The sequence below is a fragment of the Pinus tabuliformis genome, chromosome 2_2 (assembly GCF_031772625.1).
Source record: "Pinus tabuliformis cultivar Carrire ecotype Pingquan chromosome 2_2, CPIR1, whole genome shotgun sequence".
In the NCBI taxonomy this organism is placed as follows: Eukaryota; Viridiplantae; Streptophyta; class Pinopsida; order Pinales; family Pinaceae; genus Pinus; species Pinus tabuliformis.
This window is the reverse complement of record NC_142300.1, coordinates 538,253-559,992: the sequence shown is the minus strand read 5'-3', so window position 1 is coordinate 559,992 and position 21,740 is coordinate 538,253. Positions and strand designations below refer to the sequence as shown.

Sequence of the window (21,740 nt, the reverse complement as noted above, 5' to 3'; positions counted from 1 at the left end):
CATCAAACTTCATCATTAAGCATGAAGATATTACCATCTCTTCAAGACTATAAGATCACTGAGATGTAAATACTTAAACATATACAACTTTTCTCAACCATTTCTCATAGATTTATACAAAGAGTTCAACATCCCATATCCACACAGGAAATCACATTCCTTATCATCAAAATAAACATTTAACTAGTGCAAATAACATGTACATATCATTTAAGCATAAGAAGCTTAAGTAAATACTTATCTTATCTTGCAGTTGTCACCCCCAAGCCAAATTTCAAAGCTTGAGGATGAGTGCTTTCAAAGAAACAACCAATAGTATCAACTGAAACAAGGTGTACCCAATTCTACACCACCTTCCCCCACAAACTTTACAAACAATCACACCGAAGATAGAGAACCATCTTCATTTACACATGGTAGGCATCAGCACAGGAAACAACCAATCCTATCAGCTGAAACCAATGTTTTTAAAACCGGAACCGGTGACCGGACCGGTCCACCTAATGAACCGGTTTACCAACCGGAACCGGTCTAACCGGGACTGGTTTGGTCTAAACGAACCGGTTTTTAAAAAATACATTAAATAATTAATTTTTAATGAAACAAAACTATTTTTAAGATGTAAAACCATGATTCCAAGCCAATAGAGACAAAATATGCAAAGTTTGCTCATTTATATACCATGCAAAGGTGAATATATCAAAATGGCACCGAGTGCAATACATATCATCGACAAAATAGCAAAATACATAAGAAATGAGGCTCTAAATGGCCTATAAAGTCCAAAAACAATGCTGCAAGCTATGAGGCCATTGGCCTACTACAAGTCTACAGTGTACAGTGTAGACCCCAATTTTGGCTTTACAGCACATATACTTTCCATATATTGTACTGGTTTTGACATCCTATGTCTGAATGGGGTCTCAATTGAAACTCCAATTTTACTGCTTCTTCGTGCATCTGGTATGTACAAAACTGAATCCCCTGGAATTGCTATAATTCCATACTTAGGCTTAATCAACATTCCATGCACTCCAATGGCTTCCACAGTACTGGGTGGAAGACAATCCCAGAGAATGCAGAGCACAGAACCGCCCTTCATCTTCGGTTCATCTTGTGCCTTTGAAACCTTGAGGAAGAGCAGTGAGTTCACAATAAAAGAGTTCGTTCACAGGGTTACAGCCTTCTATCATAGATAAAAGAACATACTCTCTGTCATCTGTCTTTACAGACTCAATTGTCCACTTGGGCTGTTCTGAATCTTTCCAGCAGCGAATATTTTTAGATTGATTGGTACCCAAGAAATGGTGAAATGGTTGATGATCAATATTGATATCTGTTTTTGTTCTTGCATCTGTCCGATCTCCTTCTTTGGGGCTTGGGTAACGGCTGTAAGAAAACCCTTTGTTGTCATTAGTCCACGTAATTGAAGAAAATTTCACCCATGAAAGGACATCGGGTTCCATACTCTTATCTGCCCTCCTTATAACGTTGTTGTTCAACCAGTCACTGCCATTGGTACTCAAGCCAACAGCCAAGAATTCCACATTTTCACTGACTTCGGAGAAACTTAATGCTACTGTTCCATCTTCCTTCAGCATATTAGGGTCACACAAGACCTGTGCTTTTGCTTCCAAAGTATCCTGATTATAAAGAATACACTGATCTTGAAGCCCAGTGTTGGAAAAATAAGAGTAATTATTGCTAAATTTGAATGGACAGTCATATCGAGGGTGGTCATATAGGGCTATGATGTGCTTACTCAGTTCACCAGTCTTCAGCAAGGATTCAGTTAAGGCCACTTGCCTCTCAACACAATCTTTGAATTCCTTTGAATCAGGATCTTCCAACCTCCAGTGAAATTAATTTGCAAGCTTGTCCTCGCTCCCACCAATGTGTTGTCCATAAACCGGCCGGTTTAGGACGGAACCGGCCGGTTTGATAGAAACCGGCTGGTTCCGTCCTAAACCGGCCGGTTTTGACCAGTTAGGGCCAGATTTTGGGCACAGGAGGGAGCTGACCGGGTTTATTAGGCCGGTTCGGACCGGCCAGCTATCTAACCGGCCGGTTTGACCGGTAACCGGTTTTTGTGGCCGGTTTTTAAAACTATGGCTGAAACAGGGTGTCTCAAGGATACACCAACTTCACCCACTAGCTATTCAAGTAGTTTAGAATACAGCTAGCATCAGTACAGGGATGCTAACAAAGTGTTAAAACCAGTGTTCCACAGGAACGCGTCCCCCAGGGTCGGGTGCGCGCACCCCTCGCACCCCATGCATCCAAGACGAGGAGACTCTCGTGGGTGCGTTTCCCCACGCACCCCTTTTGGGGAGACTCGGGGAGACGCAAGGGGGTTCGTTTCCCCAGTGTGGGAGACTCGACTCACCAAAAGGGGTACTTCCGGGTCCCCCCAAAACTGGGGTTCTTCTGGGTGTCCCCCCAAAACTGGGGTTCTTCTGGGCGTCCCCCTTCAATTTTGTCTAATTACCCTTACCAAAAATAAAAAAATAAAAAATTGAAAATTAATTTATTAAAAAATTAAAAAAAAAAACTAAACTAACAAATAAAAAATAAACATGAAAAGTTAGGTTTACTTTCATTTTTTCATTTACAACCAAATTTCATTGTTTAGGCTCATTCTTTCTGCCACCATTTCACTCTGCTCCCACTTCGAGCTCTTTTGCCACAACGGAGCTCATTCTTTTTGCCGCCATTTCACTCTGCGCCCATGCTCTCCACAGGTAACTGAGAGCTCACGCCTGCGCCCACCCTCTGTTGCTCTACCTATCCACGCAGTTGCTCCACAGGTAACCGAGAGCTCACGCCAGCGCCCACCCTCTGCTGCTAGACCTGTCCACGCAGTTGCTCGACCTGTCCACGCAGCTGCTCCATGAGCTGTCCACGCAGCGCTGCTCGACCTGTCCACGCAGTTGCTCCACGACCCGTCCACGTAGCATTGCTCGACTTGTCCACGCAGCTGCTCCACGAGCCATCCACGCAGCGCTGCTCGACCTGTCCACGCAACGCTGCTACACTTGTCCACGCAGCTGCTCCACGACCTGTCCACGTAGCGCTGCTCAAGCCGTCCACGACCCGTCCACGTAATTGTTGGTGTCCACACAGTTGCTCAACCCGCTGCCGCCGTCTACGTTCATCACAACTTCTACTGTCAACCTTGGCCACACAGCCACCGTCAACCCTGCCGTTTTTTTTCATGTTTTAGTTTTAAACTTTTATGTGGCATTAAAAATTAAAAATTTTAATTTCTGTAAACTTAGAACTATAGAATTTGGAAACCAGTTGGCACTGGGCAGTGACCACTTAGAGTTAGAATAGTTTCTGTTTTATAAATTTAAAATTATAATTTATTAAATTATCAGTTTTATAAATTGGTTACTTAGTTTTATAAATTATTAGTAGTTTTAAATTTTAGATTTTGAAACCCTTCTTGCAGGGCATTAAATAATAAAAAATCTGCAAAATAAATTATTTGCAAAATGAGTGACAGCAGCCACAGTGGCAGTGACAGTGAAACTGAAAGTGAATATGATCCTCAAACTGAAACAAGTCCTCTTCAAACTGAAACTCCATCAACAATGAATGAAACCCATGGCAGTAGTGCAGCTAGTGCTAATCTCATTCCAATGACTCCAACCCCATCAAAGTCATTGGCAGAATATGCAAAGGGGACATTTAATCCAAGCAAACCTCTTTTGCTATATGCTACCAAAATGTCTGGCTCTTCAACCCAACCAAAACCGGGAAGCAAAAGAAGTGGGACACGCCATTGGAAATACAATGTTTGTGGCCATTCTTGCGTTGGGAGTTGTAGTCGTCTCAAGATGCATATTTTCGGTGTAGGTGGCAAAGGGGTTAGTATATGTACAAATTTAACCATGCTGCAAAAATCAAAGCTCTTGAGAATGAAAATGGCAGCAGATGCAAAGGGCATGTTCTCAAGCAAAAATGTCATGGCCCAAGCTCAACAAAATTTTGATGAAGCCACAAGCTCAAAAAAAAAATTAAAACTAAAAGAGATGAAAGATATGCCTCCACCATCTCCTATTGGGACTAAGGGTTCCCGCTCTTGTGCAGTGGGACCAACTCTTGTAGGGATGTATAGTAAGCTGAACCGTGATGATAAAGATGATGCCATTGGCAGATTTCTTTTTGCCAATGGAATTCCTTTCCATGTTAGTCATTCTCCTTACTACAAAGAGATGGTCAAGGCAATTGCAGCAGCAGGACCCTCATATGTGCCCCCAGGTGAACATAAGTTGAGAACAGTGAGATTAGAAAGGCAAGTGGCCAATATTAATGTGTGCAAAAGGAAACTTTGAGGCAAAGATGGGTGAGGGAAGGTTGTTCTATTGTTATGGATGGGTGGACAGACATTACCAAACGTCCACTTATCAACATCATAGTTACTTGCCGAGAGGGGCCTTTCTTTCTTAGAGCGATTGATTGTTTTGGAAAGCGCAAATATGCAACTTTCCATTTTGAGCTTCTTTGTGATGCTACAGAGGAGGTTGGCTCTACAAATGTTGTACAGGTTGTCACAGATGCAGCAGCAGTGTGTAGATCAGCAGGATTAATGATTCAGAGTAAATACAGACATTTTTTGGACCCCTTATTGTGTGCATGCGCTCAATAATGCATTGAAAGACATTGGCAAAATTGAATGGGTATCTAAACTTGGTGACAGCTGCAAGAAATATGCAAATGTTTATTTGCAATCACCACACCTCCTTAGCCATGTACAGGGCTCATGCGAGGAAGGAATTCCTCAAGCCTACTGATACCAAATATGCTAGTTATTTTCTTTTATTAGAGAGGATGTTGGAGGCGCAGTCAGCATTGCAAGCCATGGTTGTGACTCCAGATTGGAATAGATGGGCAGAATCCAAGACAGAGGAAGGGAAGAAAATCAGGATTCGGATATTGGATAATGATTGGTGGACAGATTGTGGTTATTTGGTATCACTCTTACATCCTGTAGTTGAGGTCATTCGCTACACTGACACAAATTCCCCTACTCTTGGAGAAATCTATGAGACTTTTGATAGTATGTTGGACCAAGTAAGGGTGGCCATTCGTGAGAAATATCCTTCCTTAGAGTTCTATACGACTCAGATTCGACCCATTATTCAGCGTAAGTGGGATCGAATGAATACACCTTTGCACATGGCAGCATATGCACTCAACTCAAAATGGTATGTGGCAAGAACTAATAGAATTCTTCCCACTGAAGATCCAGAGGTCAAAAAGGGATTTCGAGTAGCCATTACAAATTACAAAGATGTATAGTTCAGAAGAAGAGAGAACCATTAGGAGACAGTGGATGCAATTTGCAAGTCTCAATGGTCCCTTCAACAAGCCTAATGCAAGGGAAGATCGCAATGATTTAGGCCAAACTGACCCCATTGGTTGGTGGACCATGCATGGGGATGAGGCTCCAGAGATCCAACAACTTGCTATTCGCTTATTGTCTCAGATTGTTAGTTCCTCTGCAGCAAAGAGGAATTGGTCCACATATAGCTTCATCCACTCTATCAAGAGGAATAGACTTTCCTCTAGGAGAGCAGAGAAGCTAGTTGCAGTGCACAGTTCTCTACGTCTTGCACATAGGAAGACACTAGAGTATCAGAGGGGACCAGCAACACGATGGGATGTGGATCCAAAGGATAATGCACAGATAGATGATGAGGATGGACCAGATGAGTTGCAGCATGGTTTGGTTGGAGTTCCATTGGTTACTCAAGAGAGTGACTCTAACTCAGATAACAACATTCCCATTGATGGTCCTGATGACTTCATGCAGCAGATGGATGTAGAGGACCAATCATTGAGATTGAGTCCTTGATGTTGATTTTATTTTCAGTGTTCATTTTCCATTTTTACTTTTCAGTTTTACTTTTAACATTTGAGTTGTGACACTAGATATTGATGATCGACTCTTCACTCTTAACTATTTTTGAGTTTGAAACTTTGAGTTATATAAATTTAGTGTTCAAACTTCAGTGTCTAGTATATTAATATAGTATATAGTAATATACTAGTATGTTTTGCTTTCAATTTAGATTCTAGAATGATGAATGATGAATTTTCAATTTAATTTTTAAATCAATGATTCAATGTAGATTATAGAATGATGATTGATGAATGATGAATGATATGGATCAATGTACATTGTATTTGAATATTTCATTATTGAATCTTATGGTATTGATGAATTAGAATTTAGAACATTATAATGAGTATGTCATATGAATGATGTATGTATCAAAATGAATGATGAGGACGGATCAAGATTCAATTACAATATATGTCGTTATTTGATTCAACTATCAATTTAACTTTTATGTATGGATCAAATTTGAAATTTCAATGTATTACTATTAATTATTAGTCTATTTAATATGCTTTCATTATTGAACAATGAATATGAACATGAAAATTATATATATATATATATCCTGACGTCCCCCCATCCCCCCTAAATTCCCCTAGAATTTGAGGGTACTCCCACAAGTCCCCTTTGTGCGTCTCCCCGCACCCGCATCTCCCCATCCCGAAGACATCGTGGAATCTTGGTTAAAACTCACTTTCAAAAGAAGAAATTCCACTTTAATATGGGAAGATTCATTAGCTGGATAAACTACCATGAGAGTACAAGGATCACCTTTTCCAGGCACTTCCTCAGTGAGTCAAGCACCAGTTCTTCAGCCCCAAGGCAACATCTGGTGTTTCATCAGCCCTCATAAATACCAAAGTGCCTCTACATCCTGGCTAGTAGCTTCATCAATGCACAAGCTTCCCAATGGTTTCCTCAACCTTACGCATGCCATTGCTCTGTAATATTCACCTAGCAAGCCCTCTTGGGTTCCTCAGCTGGATATCAAAAGAGTGTTCTCCTTTGAATAATATTTTCACAGCGAAACCTCTCAATCTCCCAATGCTTTGTTTCTTACTGCTCAGTTCTACTTGAGTGAAAGAATCCTCTATGTTTTTCACAAACCTCCCCCGATCTCCACTTCTCGTCGTTGTTCTAATTCACTAAGGATATTTTCTCCTCGTTGTTTCAATAGACAAAACCGTCTATTCCTTTCGTAGTCTACATGTTAAAATTGGCAACTAGGGTCAAACTCCATGTGGGTCATCTTATTTATTGTAGCTGATATTTTCCTTGGATCCCTCCCATCAAGAGATGTAGGATTGATCTAAAGATCATCCGATTCCAATAAGTATTCATGGAGTTATGAATTTATTTGTGTTATAAGACAATTCGTCAAGGTCGGCCAGCAACCAAATAAACCCCACATGTGCTCAATGTTTTAGTATAAAAAGAGGTGACTTGATAGTCATTTCTACACACACTTCTATCTTGATTTCTCTCCACTTGTCTTGGGTTTTAGTGGAAGAGAAATCTAGGAGTGGAAGCCCTAGATGTTGGAGGAAAAGAAGGCAGCCCTAACGCTACAAGGAGGACAGCCCTAGTATCTACGCAGTCAAGTGAGAAGCCCTAGGACGCAGTCAAGTGAGAAGCCCTAGGATGTAGTCAAGTGAGAAGCCCTAACGCAGTCAAGTTTCTGGACCACAGTGAGGGTTTGTTGTAGGTGAGAAGCCCTAACGCGGTCAAGTTTCTGGACCGCAGTGAGGGTTTGTTGTAAGTGACGGCGTGGTAAGTAAGGGTTGTTCCAAGTGCGTATCGCTGGGCAGATTAAGCAGAGGAACAATTGTGTGGACAGCGGAGTCTTAGCCGCAATATAAGGGGTCAAAGGAACAGCATGAAGGCTGCCCTAGACAGCGTGAAGGGGCTATAGAGATAGCGTGGCCTTAGCCACAGTATGAAGGACCAGAAGGACAGCGTGGAGGCTGCCCTAGACAACGTGAAGGGGCTGTAGGGACAGCATGGCCTTAGCCACAGTCAAACAAAGCCAAAAGGAATAGCGTAGGTGTGGAGGGTTATTCCCTTGGAGAACCACAGTCTTTAGAAGGCTGGTTTGCTTATTTGTATGGAGAATAAGGGTTGTAGGGTGATGCCCTAACCAGTGATGCAGTGCAGTAGTGCAGCGTGGTGAAACAACACATGGCAGCAAGGGTACATGGTGCTGCTCAGCAGCAAGTATGGACAGCAGCAAGCAAGGTGACTAGTACAGCAATGCTAAGACTACATGATGCTGCTAACTAGTGCAGCAAAGTAAATGGGACTACTGAGCTACATGGTGCTGCCAAGATGCATGGGACAGCAAGGTACATAGTGCTGCTAAGATGCATGGGACAGCAAGGTATATAGTGCTGCTAAGACACATGGGACAGCAGCAAGGTATGCGAAGACGTATGGGACAGCCGCTATGACATGGCAGCAAAGGCACATGGGACAGCAGCAAGCATGGACAGCATGGCAGGCATGGTGCAATAGTATGATGTGTACAGCATGATCATGAGGTCCAGCATTATGATGATGGGTGCAGCATGGTGCGGCATGATGACAAGATGCAGCGCAATGATAGGTGAAGGAGTCACCTTGGAGAATCAGTTGAAGCAGCGTGTCTTCAACTGATCTCATGTATCACCTTCTTAGAGATGATCTATGCTCTTATCTAGATAAGTCAAAGTGTTGACTTTTGTTGTAAATGTACTACCTCTTTCTCTCTCTGCTGAACTATCGAAGAACATATAAGAAGAATTGATCAAGAGTTCCCCACATTGGGGTTTGTCCCTGGCTAGCGCCACATCTCGTGTCCTCTTGTCTTGGCTTGTCTTCTGCGATTTATGTTTATGTTCTATCTGCAGTTTACTTTAATGCCGATGTGATTGCTAATCTGGAAAAGACATTGAGCTAACTGTCAAAATTGAAATAAATTGCTCTAAGCATAGAACATACCTAAAATTAACAACACAGACCCCCTTTCTTGGACAGGGCAGCCCATCCTCCCATTTGATTTTTGTCCCTTTCTTTGATTGTAATTTTTGCCCAACAGAAACATGGACACGTCCTTGTTTTCAGCTGAATTAATAGCACAGCCAACTTCATTCAACACAGCAATCAGTTTCCCTGACTAGTATTTAAAATAACCAAGTTTCTCTTTCAGCTGAATTAATAGCACAGCCAACTTCATTCAACACAGCAATCAATTTCCCTGACTAGCATTTAAAATAACCAAGTTTCTCAAGCAATCTCCTTCCCCAACCTCTGAAATCTGTCCCTTTCTCCCAGCCAGTTAATGGTGGCTAAATAATTACAAAGAATATTTACAATGTTTACAAGAGGGAATTTGCAAAATGGGTATGTCACTGTTTTGACTCCCATGTTGAAGGGATGGAATTTTTGCTCCATTGATGCAAAAGGGTTACCTAGTGATCTTGTGTCTTGGTGGAATGAAGACATTGATGCTATTTCCACTTCTATTCTTGCTGTGAGTATTGTTCTGGAAGTAAGGGCAAAACGTTGAAACAAGGTTTTCAAGATAATGAACCTTTATGCTCCTTATGGAGATAGAAAACCTTTCTAGGATTCTCCTAAAGATCAACAAGTTCAGTTGGGAGATATGTGATATTCGGTGGCTATCTCAACTTGACTCTAAATTCTTGAGAATATTGGGGAGGCGTGGGAGGGAAGTAGCTAGGTCAGAACCCCTGGCTGATTACTTCTTACAGTTGTTTGGAGAGCTTACGCTGATGGATGTAAAGCCTATAAAGGTTATTCCTACATGAAGAACCTCCAAAAGAGGACTAGCCAGGATTTTGAAAAGGTTGGACAATTTTCTTGTCAACAGTAAGCTTTTGGAGGAAGCCAGCAGGCATAAGTCATGATTAGTAATTGGAGGACTTTCTGATCACTTACCAATCCTGTTTCAACTAGCTGAAGAAGATCAAAAATATCTGTTGCTTTTAAATTTAACAATACATGGTTAAAAGATGACAATGTAAAATCAAATATTGGTTTGAAATGACAGATACTCAACTTCACCATTTACGTTTATTTAAAAACAACAAAAAATCTCAGAACAGTTAAATATATCATTTGGATTGGAGGTTCACAATGTAGAGTTTCCTTTTACAAAACTGTTTTAGGATTTACAATTAAAGGAGAAACTGTCTTGTCATCTTAATGCATTAATACAACAAGCAGACACATAAAAAAGAAGAAAATGACACCAAGGCTATTTTATTATATAGCCTACCCAGAAGATATAATATTGCATTCACACTAAGTAGTTTCCATCACAGTATACAGAAGCCATGAATCCATATCATATGACAGAGAAAAAAATTGGGAGGAAAAAAATTTATTTTCCAATGGTCAAAGCAAATCAGGAAAAATAGAAAGCGGTGGTCACAATTAAAAAGGAAGGGACATGTTTTTATTTCTGGGTAGTTAGCCTGTGGAACCTGGGGCAGTAGAGTCAAAGCAACTAACATTAAAGGTAAAACAAGGAAGAAACAGTAGCAATTTCACTAGGAATTTAAAAAGACTCTTTTAACCAACAACTCAGATAAATCCCAAGTTAAAAGGATACATTAGCTAGAATGCTACACCTGACAAGGCGGATCAAATCCAAGCTTCAATGAAAGGGTATGTCAATTTAATTGCTTAGGTGGATTTAGTGAAGCCTGTCTTTGTTGATTTGGAGTAGCATCAGATGTGCTCTAAGCCTCAAATTTTGCAGGGAGGTTGGGCACAGTTATTCCAAAGAACCCAAAAAGCGTTTTGGGAAATTCCACCCAGAAGTGATTTTATTAAAATAATTAATATTTTTAATAGGGTTACTAGGTCTAAACTTAGGAAAATTAAAATATTAATGGGTATTAATCTAATCAGGTGTGAAACTTCTAGAAAAAGCTATGGATCAAGTCAAAACGATATGAGCCTTTAATTATGTTTTAATCTAGGTTGTTGGTTGTCTAACAAGAAGATATAAGAAGGGGCTTGAGGGTCATTTGGAAAACACACGGAGAGATTGAGAAAATGAGAAGTTCTCAGGAGGGAAATCGATTAAGAAGATCTTGCAGCAGAGGGGCAGTGAGAATCTGGGAGAAGGAATTTTCAGAGAGTACCAAGCAAAGAGAGAACAGAAAGACATCCAGAGGAAGGCTGAAGCTAGCCTACGCAATGCTAACGCAGAGGCAGTGCAGTCAGTGAGGGGAAATCGAGTTCCTGTTGAGGGAAGTCGAAGTTCAGTTGCCAGAAGCCAAGGTGTGAGTCTGGGAGGCAGAAAAGTCGATTTCTCAGCCCGTAGAGGATCCTGAGGAGAGGCAGCGTAATACCCATGAGGCGTGACGCAGTTCTGTGCAAAGGCCACACAAAGGGTGACGCAGAGCCTCCAAAGTAGCAGGATCAGTCACTAATTCTCCAGTGACAAGGTGAGATCATTTCACCAGCCTTTTGTTTAGTATTCTCTCTATATCGGATTGCTAGTTGAGCATCCTAGAATTGTACTCAGAATTTCTCCTACATAATAATAAAATCCTCAGAGTTGCTACACCAGTTTTCCTGCATCAGGTTTTTTTGGGTACTTTTGTCCAAAAATGATTGTGTCCTGTGTGTTGTATTTTTCTTTCTTGCTCAGTATTTTGATTCTACATATATGTAAATTAAGTGAAGGTTGCAGATGTATTTTCTTCGATATTTACTGTAGAATACAATAAATAACTTGTTGATTTAAACAAGTGGGAGAAGTAACATCAGTTGGATGCAGTAGGGATTTCGGCTTAGGAATTTTCACAGTCTTCAATAAAAAGATATAACTAGTTGATTGCCTAGGTAGATTTAGTGGGATTTTGCCTTCAAAATGAAGGATGTGACAATTTGATGTTGCTCCAATAAAGCCCTGTTATGATATTTAGACACTTAGGAGCTAGTTAAGTTCAACTTAATCTAATGTGTCTATTAAGAAAAAATGTGTTAATTTAGTGTGCATTAGTTGCATTGTAATCGAGCAGTCATGATCAATTGTAACAACTTTCTTATGTAAAAGAAAATATTTTGCATTAATAAAATTGCCTTATGTGGCCACATTGGCTAGGGCCATGGATTGTTTCCCTCTTAGAGGGTTTTAAGTTTAACCAATGTTTTCAGAAACAGCCAGCTCGGAACGGACTCGACCGAATTGGTCCGAGCCAGACCCTCCCCGAGTGACTCGGCCTAGGAAACGGTACGGTCGGCCGAGTTAATACTGAGCCGGCCGAGTTGTCTAACAACTCGACCGGCTCGGTATTAACCTGGCCAGCTCGGCCGAGTCCGAGCCTACTTGGCCGAGTTGTAAATTGCGGCCCATTAACCCATAAAACAGCGATTTATTTTTAAATCTCTTTTGGAGGACTCCAAACAGGTTTATAGTTAGTCTATTGTGTATTTGGGGTCCATTCCCCTCTCCTAAACCCTACTTAACCCACCCAACCCCTCTCATTTCCTCACAGCCATATCATGCATTTGAGTGAGAATTTCAGTGAGAGTCTCTGAGGAGTTGTTGAGTTTGTTTTTGGAGCAGCAGTGAGGAGTCTTGGACAAACATTATAGCTGGAGTGAGGAGCTTCTTGGGCAGCCATTTGGAGCAGCATTGAAGAGTTGGTTTCTTGGAGCAACCTTAAGGAGGCAATTTGTGCCTGGAGGTATTTTATTTTCACTTGTAAAAAACTGTTTTTGCTTATTAAATTTTATGTGCAAATCTGGAAATTGAAAAGAGTGTTTTTGGTGAAAGAAATGAACATTGAATCAATGCTATTTTTTTTGTTTTCATTTTCAGATTTTTTGCTTTCATTTCCAAGTCAAAAAATGGCACCTAGAGTGAAAGATGTTGCTTGGGCATATGTTGAAATGGTTGATAGTCAAATGCATTGCAAATTTTGCCATAGAAAAATTAAGGATGGTCCTGGGGGCATTAATAGGCTGAAACAACACTTGGCAAGGATTAGAGGCCAAATTACTCCATGTACCTCACCAGAAATTGGGGAGATTAGGAAGGATTTGTTACCCAACTTTGAGAAGTTTAAAGAAGATAAGGCTAGGCAAAAAGAGTTAGAGGCTTAAATTGGGAGGAAGAGGAATATACAAAAAATGTTGGCTACCAACCCCCAATTTGATTTTGAGGGTTCTTCCTCTATCCCTTGTACTAATGCATCCAACCCCTTCCAATATGTTCCTCCCTCTTTTGATTCTATTCAAGAAAAGGGTAAGGGTAAAATGAAAAAGGGTGATATGAATATCAAAAGTTATTTCACTGTCACACCCTCCTCTCCATCAGATACACAAGGTCCTCAAGCTAGTAGAAGTCATATGCAGCCCACTTTAGATGACCATTGGAAGAAAGAACTGAGTGAGACTGCTTGTGATTACATATGTAGATGGTGGTATGATGTTGATATCCCCTTCAATGCTTCTCGTTCACCATATTATGAGCCTATGTTTGATGCCATACACGCTGCCGGAAAAGGATTCAAAGGCCCGACTATGCATGAGCTAAGGGGGTATCGTTTGCAGAAAGAAATTGCCTTCATTAATGAGTATTTGAAAGATTTCAAGGACTCATGGGCAAGAACAGGATGTACCATCATGTCAAATGGATTGACTAATCAAAGAAACCATACCATCATAAACTTTCTTATCTTCTACCCACAGGGAACCATGTTTCTAAAATCAGTTGATGCATCTGATAAGGTAAAAGATGGACAATTGTTGTTTCAGCTATTGGATGAGGTTGTTGAGGAGGTGGGGGTGGCTAATGTTGTTCAAGTCATCACAAATAATGCCTCTAACTATGTTCTTGCTGGTAAACTATTAGAGGAAAAACACATAACTATCTTTTGGACCCCATGTGCTGCACATTGCATAGACCTCATGCTTGAGGATATTGCAAATTAAATTGGGTCAAAAACAATGTAGATCATACCAAAAGCATAACAAAATTTATCTACAATCATTCATGGATTTTGAGCCTGATGAGGAAACACACAGGGGGCAGAGATATTATTAGGCCTGCCATCACTAGATTTGCTACTCATTTTTTGACATTGCAATCTATGCTTTCACAACATAGAGACTTGCAAAAGATTTTTTCCAGTGAAGAATGGAATCAAAGCTAGTGATCTCACAAACTGGAAGGCAAAGAATTGAAAAAGAAAGTTAATGAAGAAATATTTTGGAGAAAGGCAGCAAAGATTGTGAAGCTTGTTGAGCCACTGGTTAAGGTGTTGCAGTTGGTGGATGGGGAAAGATCAGCTATGGGCTTCATTTATGAGGCTATGGATCAAGCAAAAGAGCAAATAAAGAGGGCATACAAGGATAAAATGGCTAAGTATGGGCCCATTTGGGCAATCATTGATGAAAGATGGAAAAATCAACGTCATCGCCCTATACATGCAGCTGGATATTTTTTGAACCCCCCTATACATGCCGCTGGATAATTTTTTGAACCCACGGTATCATTATAAAGCTAAGGCAACAGGAGCTTTGGGGGGGGAGGTTAGAGATGGATTGATTGACTGCATTGATCGCATGATCCCATTGGAGTGTGATCAACTGGAGATACACCGACAGGTCACAACCTTCAGCGATGCCTCAGGTACCTTTGGGAAGAACCTAGCAAAGATTGCAAGGGAAGCAGATGAGCCAGGTAAACAAAAATTTCAATTTTCAAATTCTTAATACTTATTTTGTTAAATCGTTTATAATTTGAAAGTCGGATATAATTTGTAATTTTGTTGAGCTAACTCATTACACTTCTATGTTTTTTGCAGCACAATGGTGGGAGGCTTTTGGTAGCCATTGTCCTAAATTGCAGAAGTTTGCAATTCGTATTTTGAGTCAAACTTGCAGTGCTACTGGGTGTGAGCGCAATTGGTCTATCTTTGAGACGATTCACACAAAGAAGAGAAATCATTTGGATCAAAAACAATTAAATGATCTAGTCTATGTCTAATACAACCTTCGTCTCAGATGCAACCAATTGCTGAACAAAAGACCTGATTCAGAGCCCATTGCGTTGGAGGACATTGATCCAACATCAGATTGGGTAGTGGAGTCATTTAGGAGAGTTTGCTTCTGATGAGGATATTGATTATGAATTACAGACGATAGCATCACTCGAACAACATGTTCAGTTGAATGTAGATCCTGATCCACTTGTACCAGCTTCAGCCTCAGAGCCAACAAGTCCTCCAGTTGCAGGCGCTTCCTCTGCTCAGCCATGACAGAAGCGCATATCTTGTCTATCTCAGCTTGCAGCTGCTGCACAGCCTGCTAGTGCTACCACTTCATGGGACCCCCTGTCTAACTCTGATCCAGAGATTGATCCAGATGATCTTGGCTCCTCTAACAATAGTAAGTAGTACTGGTCATCGTTTACTTTTGTTGTAGAGGCCATTTCTAGCCTCCTTGGTTATGTGTTTTGTTTTGATCTCTATATCATCATCATGTATGTATTGGACAGTGCACTGGGTGCCATTTTGATATAATGGATATATTCATGAGCCTACTTTGATCATATGTTGTCTTCTATCTATATTTTGATGTTGTGTGTTTGGAAACATGAATGAAAATCTTTAAAATTATGTTTTTTTTATAAAATATAAAAATATTTAATGTATTTTTTACAATGACTGAATCATTGAAATTGAGCCGACCGAGTCGATACCGAGTCGGAGTCGGAGTCAACCCTCGGCCGAGTCAGAGTTTTAAAACATTGGCATTAACAACATAAAAACACTAGCATTATGATCTTTGATCTACTCGTGTGAGTGGTTACTGAAAGTGTTCATCCTATATGGAATACCTTGTTTTCTTGAAAACGTCCTAGGATCTAAAGATGAAGAATAACAGTAGATCAAGCATATAGTCTATAAACTCGTAATCATCTTTGTAAAAATTTGGAGTTTTTAAATAATGGAGGCAAATAGTTGAAAAATAGTACTCTCATGTGGAGGGAGTTCGAAAATTAAGACGCTCATGTTGGGGAAATTAGAGAATTAACACGCAAATACTGGATATCAAAGTCTAACTAAGTGACTCTACTACTGTATTACATGGGGACACATTCCAGAAAATAGGTACATGCTTCCCACACTCCTAAGATGTGGGACAATTCCCTACGTAACATTTGTGGAGATGCCAAGAAACTCACAGGGAAATGTTCCAACAAAACACAAGGAAAATACCTCTTAACTGGGAATTCCAGGATGCTCCAGAGAAAAAATTGGGAGCGACTCCTACGTAACATTTGTGGAGATGCCAAGAAACTCACAGGGAAATGTTCCAACAAAACACAAGGAAAATACCTCTTAAATGGGAATTCCAGGATGCTCCAGAGAAAAAATTGGGAGCGACTCCTGGATGTTCCCCTAGAAAAAGCCCATGCCATACCTTGAAAAAAGGCAAAATAAATTAATAACAGAGGAGGAAACAAAAAAATTAATTAAAATTATATTTTAAAAACTTTAAAACTCTATTTTTTCTACATCCTAAACCTATTTGCAATTTATAAAAGCACATAAACACCAACCCACATTCATTTGTCATTTTCATTTCATTGTGAGACCACAGCACAATGTTGAATAATGGCATCCCAAGACTTGCTATAGTACTATGTACAATCTGTGGGCAACAAGTGTAATGGTGGAAAGAAACATTGCAGCCTTCAGGCAGCAACTGTTATTTCAGTAGAAACATGGAGGAGTTTGACACATTTCAGTGTCTTGGTTATTTATTAGTCAGTAATGAAATGAGCAATACAATGGCGATCAACGATTTGTGGTCAGTATGCTATGTATCATTTATTATGTATGTTCATTGTTATGTATGTATGTTATGTATCAACATATCATTCGGTTCTGTTACTTGTATCAGATTTGTGATTGAATGAATGATTATCTATTAATATTACATATCATTTATGTTTCAATTTTTCATGTATTTATTCTTAGATTTTAAATTTTCAGCATTTAAGTTGGGCTCCCATATGCCAGAGACCCCAGCTTTTCCTGTGATATTCCCTAAAATTTGGGCAGTGTCTCCACACATTCCCAATGTCCCACACTGTCACATCACAGAAACTTGGTGGAACATTGCTTTACCATGTTCTATATTCTACTTACTGAATGGTTGACAAGTTATCTTCAACCAATAGAATATCCTCACTTACATATCTAAATGCTATCCACTTATGGATGCATTTTGGCCACCTTTGTAGTTCTTTTGTAAATTGTCTTATCATAAAAGTTCAAAATCAACCTTTACAGTCATCAACATTCAGAAAGCATTCCAATGGAACAACTGAGGATAGGAACATGAATTAAATTCCAGAGTAATGCATAAAGTAATAAACACAGTCTGCACATGTTAAGTACTTCCATTTAAGTTCCATATTCACAGCTCTCACCATAATCAGCAGGAATAGAAATATAGCTGTGTATGTCATAGGAGTACTTGAAAAATAGACACTGCCTACAATCTTGAAATGCCACTATAGAATTTCTTTTGCAAACTAAAAAAATGTGAAAGCTGCCAAGCTAATCAATACAATCATAAGTATAGCTTTACATAAACAATAATGTTCCAAAAACTATAAGATACTTCAATCTTCAACACAAGCATGGCTCTCAAAAAAAAGGTGCAATTATACTAAATTAAGCACATATATCATGTGCTATATTGACTGTGAGTTTCAAAAGTGTTACATCCTACAGCCTACAGGTAGACTTAGATACACAGAGATGTTCTAAAGTTTATGTTAAGCACAGGAATTTTTATATTAAATGAAAGTTTTATTCCCATCAAACCAGGCAAATAGAACTAATCCACTCAAATCACATAAACAGTATTATTGTGCATATTTTAAGATACTTCAACACAAACACCACTCTTAAAAAAGAGGCCAAAGGAATTATGTATACAGTGGTATATTGACTGTGAAGTTGAACTCGGCTAGATCATACGGTAGTTTTATCTATCCTAACATCACTTCTATGTGACCTCTGAACCAGACCAACCCACTACAAAGTATGGCGGCTGGCCCCCAGGTTGGATATAGCAGCCAGACCTTCATGATGAGATTCTTCCCAACAGCCTCGAATGTTAGGAGAAACAGGTTGTCTCACTCCATTGCTCCTCCCAAGATTGCACAGCCAAGCCCCATCAGCCCTAGGCACTCTTCGGGAGGACATCATAAGGCTCTGCATCAGTTCTTTCAAAATGATAGATGGAGGCATGGATGTCTTCCTTCCCTCCTCCACTTCTACTTTTATTTTCAGTTATGATGCAGATGTTGAGTTTGGACCTCCATCAGCATCTTAGAGTTTTTCACTTTCGCTTTACCTGGTTCATGTTCTTCTTCCTTCAAATGATGTATTTTGTATCTTTCTTGAATCTTAACTGGATAATATTTTAGCATCTAGGAATGTTCTCGAAACTTCCAGTGGCCACTAATTGTGCTCTCTAGTCCGATTGACCTATTCTCTGGTCATTTGTGGGCATAAATAAAATTATCTCATCTTATCTGAGATATCAGGAGGCTTTGGATTTTTTACTTTTGTGGTTTTTCCATATTAAATGAAATTTGTATTACCATTAAATTGGCAGCTCACTTGGATATCAAAACTACCATATGCAACTAGAAGAAGCACAGGATAATAATTTTGATCGAAAACTCACTTGGATTCAACAGCTAGCATCCGACCTAACTCTCGCCGCAAATTTCCTGATTGAGATAAATGGATGTGTGCTACAGCCAGAAACCTGGAAAACGTTCTATAATCAAAATCATGGTGTGGTAGAAACTTGAAACTATGATATCCAATAACTAAGCAGTAAACTACCAAGGAAAATTACCTAAGAAGCCCCACTGATGCCTTTTTGTTCTTTGATAAGTTTAGAAAACAATAACAAATAATCGATAAATATAAAATAAAAAAACCTGTGCATCTCCACACTGAAAGTGAGAAAAGATAAGTTCCCAGAATCCGAAAGCACAACAAGGAGATCTTTCCCATAGGTCTGCATATAAAGAGAATACAACAACCAAGCATAAAACTACGAATTTCAGAACAGAAAAATGGCATCAACTAGTTATCTTTGAGAAATAAGCAACCTGGGTCCTGAAATAATTCCCTCCCTGACATCACTGAAAGTAGTATAAACAAACCTGTGGCTGAGCTGCACGGCATTGATCATTCCAAGGAAGGACAGCAAGATCTTTTATGGTACCAAAGACAGTCTGCTCACAGACAGGTTGTACCGTGCCATTTTCACTGACCACTACTAACTCCAATGAAGTTTCCTGGAATCAATATGATTACACTGTCAGCCAACAAGTAACCTTTTCCCACCCTTATGCATCGCTATCAAGATATGTTTAGTTTCTCTTGGAATTTTATTCCAATTCCTAAAAATGATTTCCAAATCCTTGACAGTGAAGTGCAGTGTTTTGAAATGAACCTAACTAGTTTTCAGTACATAAACCTGTACCATTTTCAATATCTTGAGAATCCAAGGACAAAAGCAGGATGTAACCAAAGATTGAAGAAAAGAGAATACATATCGGGTTGGTATAGCAAATAATCTAGATAAAAATCATGGTGAAAATGGTTTTACAAGAAGTTTCAATTAGCTAGCAAAGAAAATTTTACAAGAAGATGACTCGCTGAAGCTGCATCCAATGGCAATAATAATCCCACAATGCAGAGAAATAGAAAAGCCCATAATGGTATATGTTGCCATAAAGAATCTCCTAGCCCAAGGAAATGACATAGGTCATAAACAAGGTAATGGACTAAGATCACCAGGTATTACTATGAGCATCAACCATTATAAAAAGGGATCAATAATCTCCTACCCAAGAACCAATTGGTCGAGATGGCACAACCAACACCGTGCCCACCCAAGTTTTGACAACGAATGTACATCAAAAAAAAATGGAATCCATAGAAATATTAACGGCTCGAAAAATTATATGACAAGGCAGGATCCTTAATAATTTTGAACTCTCGTAGTCATCGTAACATACCCAAGAGATCAAACTTATTGAGCTATGTCGGGATGTATGCGGTTGACAAAGGTTTGAGCTATCCATGAGTGAAGAAAACTGACAATAAAACAAGATACTGAATACTTATGTATTAATTTAAGGAAGTGATGATGGTGAGATGGCCAACAATGAGAGAACAGGCTATCAGAATACCGCAGCTAAACAATCGATGGACAAATGGAGATAACATGGCTTCATTTCCTTCTTAGTTGTATATGCTCACTTGCATTCATGCGTTTCTTCAAGCCACATTATCTTCAATCACCCGATCAATTCGCCATTAGGACGTTTCATCACAAGCTGCCGTCCTCTTGGGGAGACCTACTCAGATGGAGAAAAGCCTGTATAAGAACGATACCATGATTAATAATAGAATTGCTTGCCCAGGAGGGCGGCCTGCAAGGACCACCTTGTGAAAAACAAATATAGATATGGTTGAGAAGACAACCTCCCCAAGAGGAGGGCAGCTTGTGATGAGACGTCCTAATGTCGAATTGATCGGGTGATTGAGGATAAAGTGGCTTGAAGAAACGCATGAATGCAAGTGAGCATATACAATTAAGAAGAAAATGAAGCCTCGTTCTAGTGAAGGGTGGCTTGAATATAGAAATGAAAAAGAACCACATGTCTTACTTAGCCCGAACCGTTCGGCATTGAAGCCATAATGCCAGCCCGAGTTAAGAATTTCAAACTCCATGAATTTAATTCACTTTTCTAAAGATAACCAATGTGTCTTAACTGGAGACCACCCTCGATAGAGACCCTAAGACCAAAAAGAGGTACCACCCAGTGCACTCCAAAAGGGCAGCTGGCCCTAGTAGGGCTATATTATATACTGGGATGCCACGCCCAAAATATGCATGATACTATCGGACTTTCAAATCGCCCAACCCCTAAAAATACAACACAGAAGTTCGAATCAGAGATTCTTTGAAAAAAATCAGAAACAAGGAGCGCATACCTTGCCAAAGACCACGTCGAGTGTAGTTGGAGAACGAATATGGCCATAGACAGCCTGTAACACGGCACTTCCCTTGAGAACGCATTTTGCCAAGCAATAACAATTTTTGGGTTGGGATTTAGGTTGGGATTTGGACTGGGATTGGTCACTTGCAGCCTCTTTCTTCTGCACGGCCATTCCTTCTTCTAATTTAAAGTGTATGAACTGTTTGCCAACATCCCATTGGAGTTTTGCTCTAAAAGCCCGGCCGGAATTCGAATTCCGAACCTTATAATCCTTCAGAATGCAGGAACGATCCAATCTTAATCCAATTCAAATGTGGGTTGTTACGATCCTTATAATCCTTCAGAATGCAGGAACGATCCAATCTTAATCCAATTCAAATGTGGGTTGTTACGATCCTTATAATCCTTCAGAACGCAGGAACGATCCAATCTTAATCCAATTCAAATGTGGGTTGGTTCTCAATTGGAGCGTCTAACACAGATAGTTAATAACAGAATCGAAAACCTTACGTTTGAAATAGCCGGTAGATCTCTCGCGACCGAAACTTTAAGGGCTTTCTGATTCCAAGCCACGTGGACAAGTGAACGGATTGTCACGTCTACTAGTTGGAACGGGACAAGGACGAGGGCGTAATTCTGACGGGTTTTGAAGAAAACTTATATAACGGAGGTGTTTTGGTTGAGTTTATGAAAAATCAAAAAATTTGTTATATATATAATTTTATTTTTATTTTTATTAAATTTTAATAATACAAT

The 21,740-nt window shown here is 39.8% G+C and overlaps 1 protein-coding gene across 1 annotated transcript in view; it reads right to left on the bottom strand.

Annotated features, from left to right (window-relative positions):
- Positions 1-21,521, bottom strand: part of LOC149191244 (Cleavage and polyadenylation specificity factor (CPSF) A subunit protein) — a 134,457-nt gene extending 112,936 nt beyond the window's left edge. The window contains exons 1-4 of the mRNA XM_089404140.1: positions 20,980-21,521; positions 19,137-19,271; positions 18,909-18,988; positions 18,647-18,730 (exon numbers count right to left, since the gene is read on the bottom strand). Of these exons, the coding sequence (XP_089260266.1) occupies positions 18,647-18,730; positions 18,909-18,988; positions 19,137-19,271; positions 20,980-21,156 (476 nt within the window). The 5' untranslated portion in view covers positions 21,157-21,521. The remainder of the gene's footprint in view (positions 1-18,646; positions 18,731-18,908; positions 18,989-19,136; positions 19,272-20,979) is intronic.
- Positions 21,522-21,740: the final 219 nt, after the last annotated feature.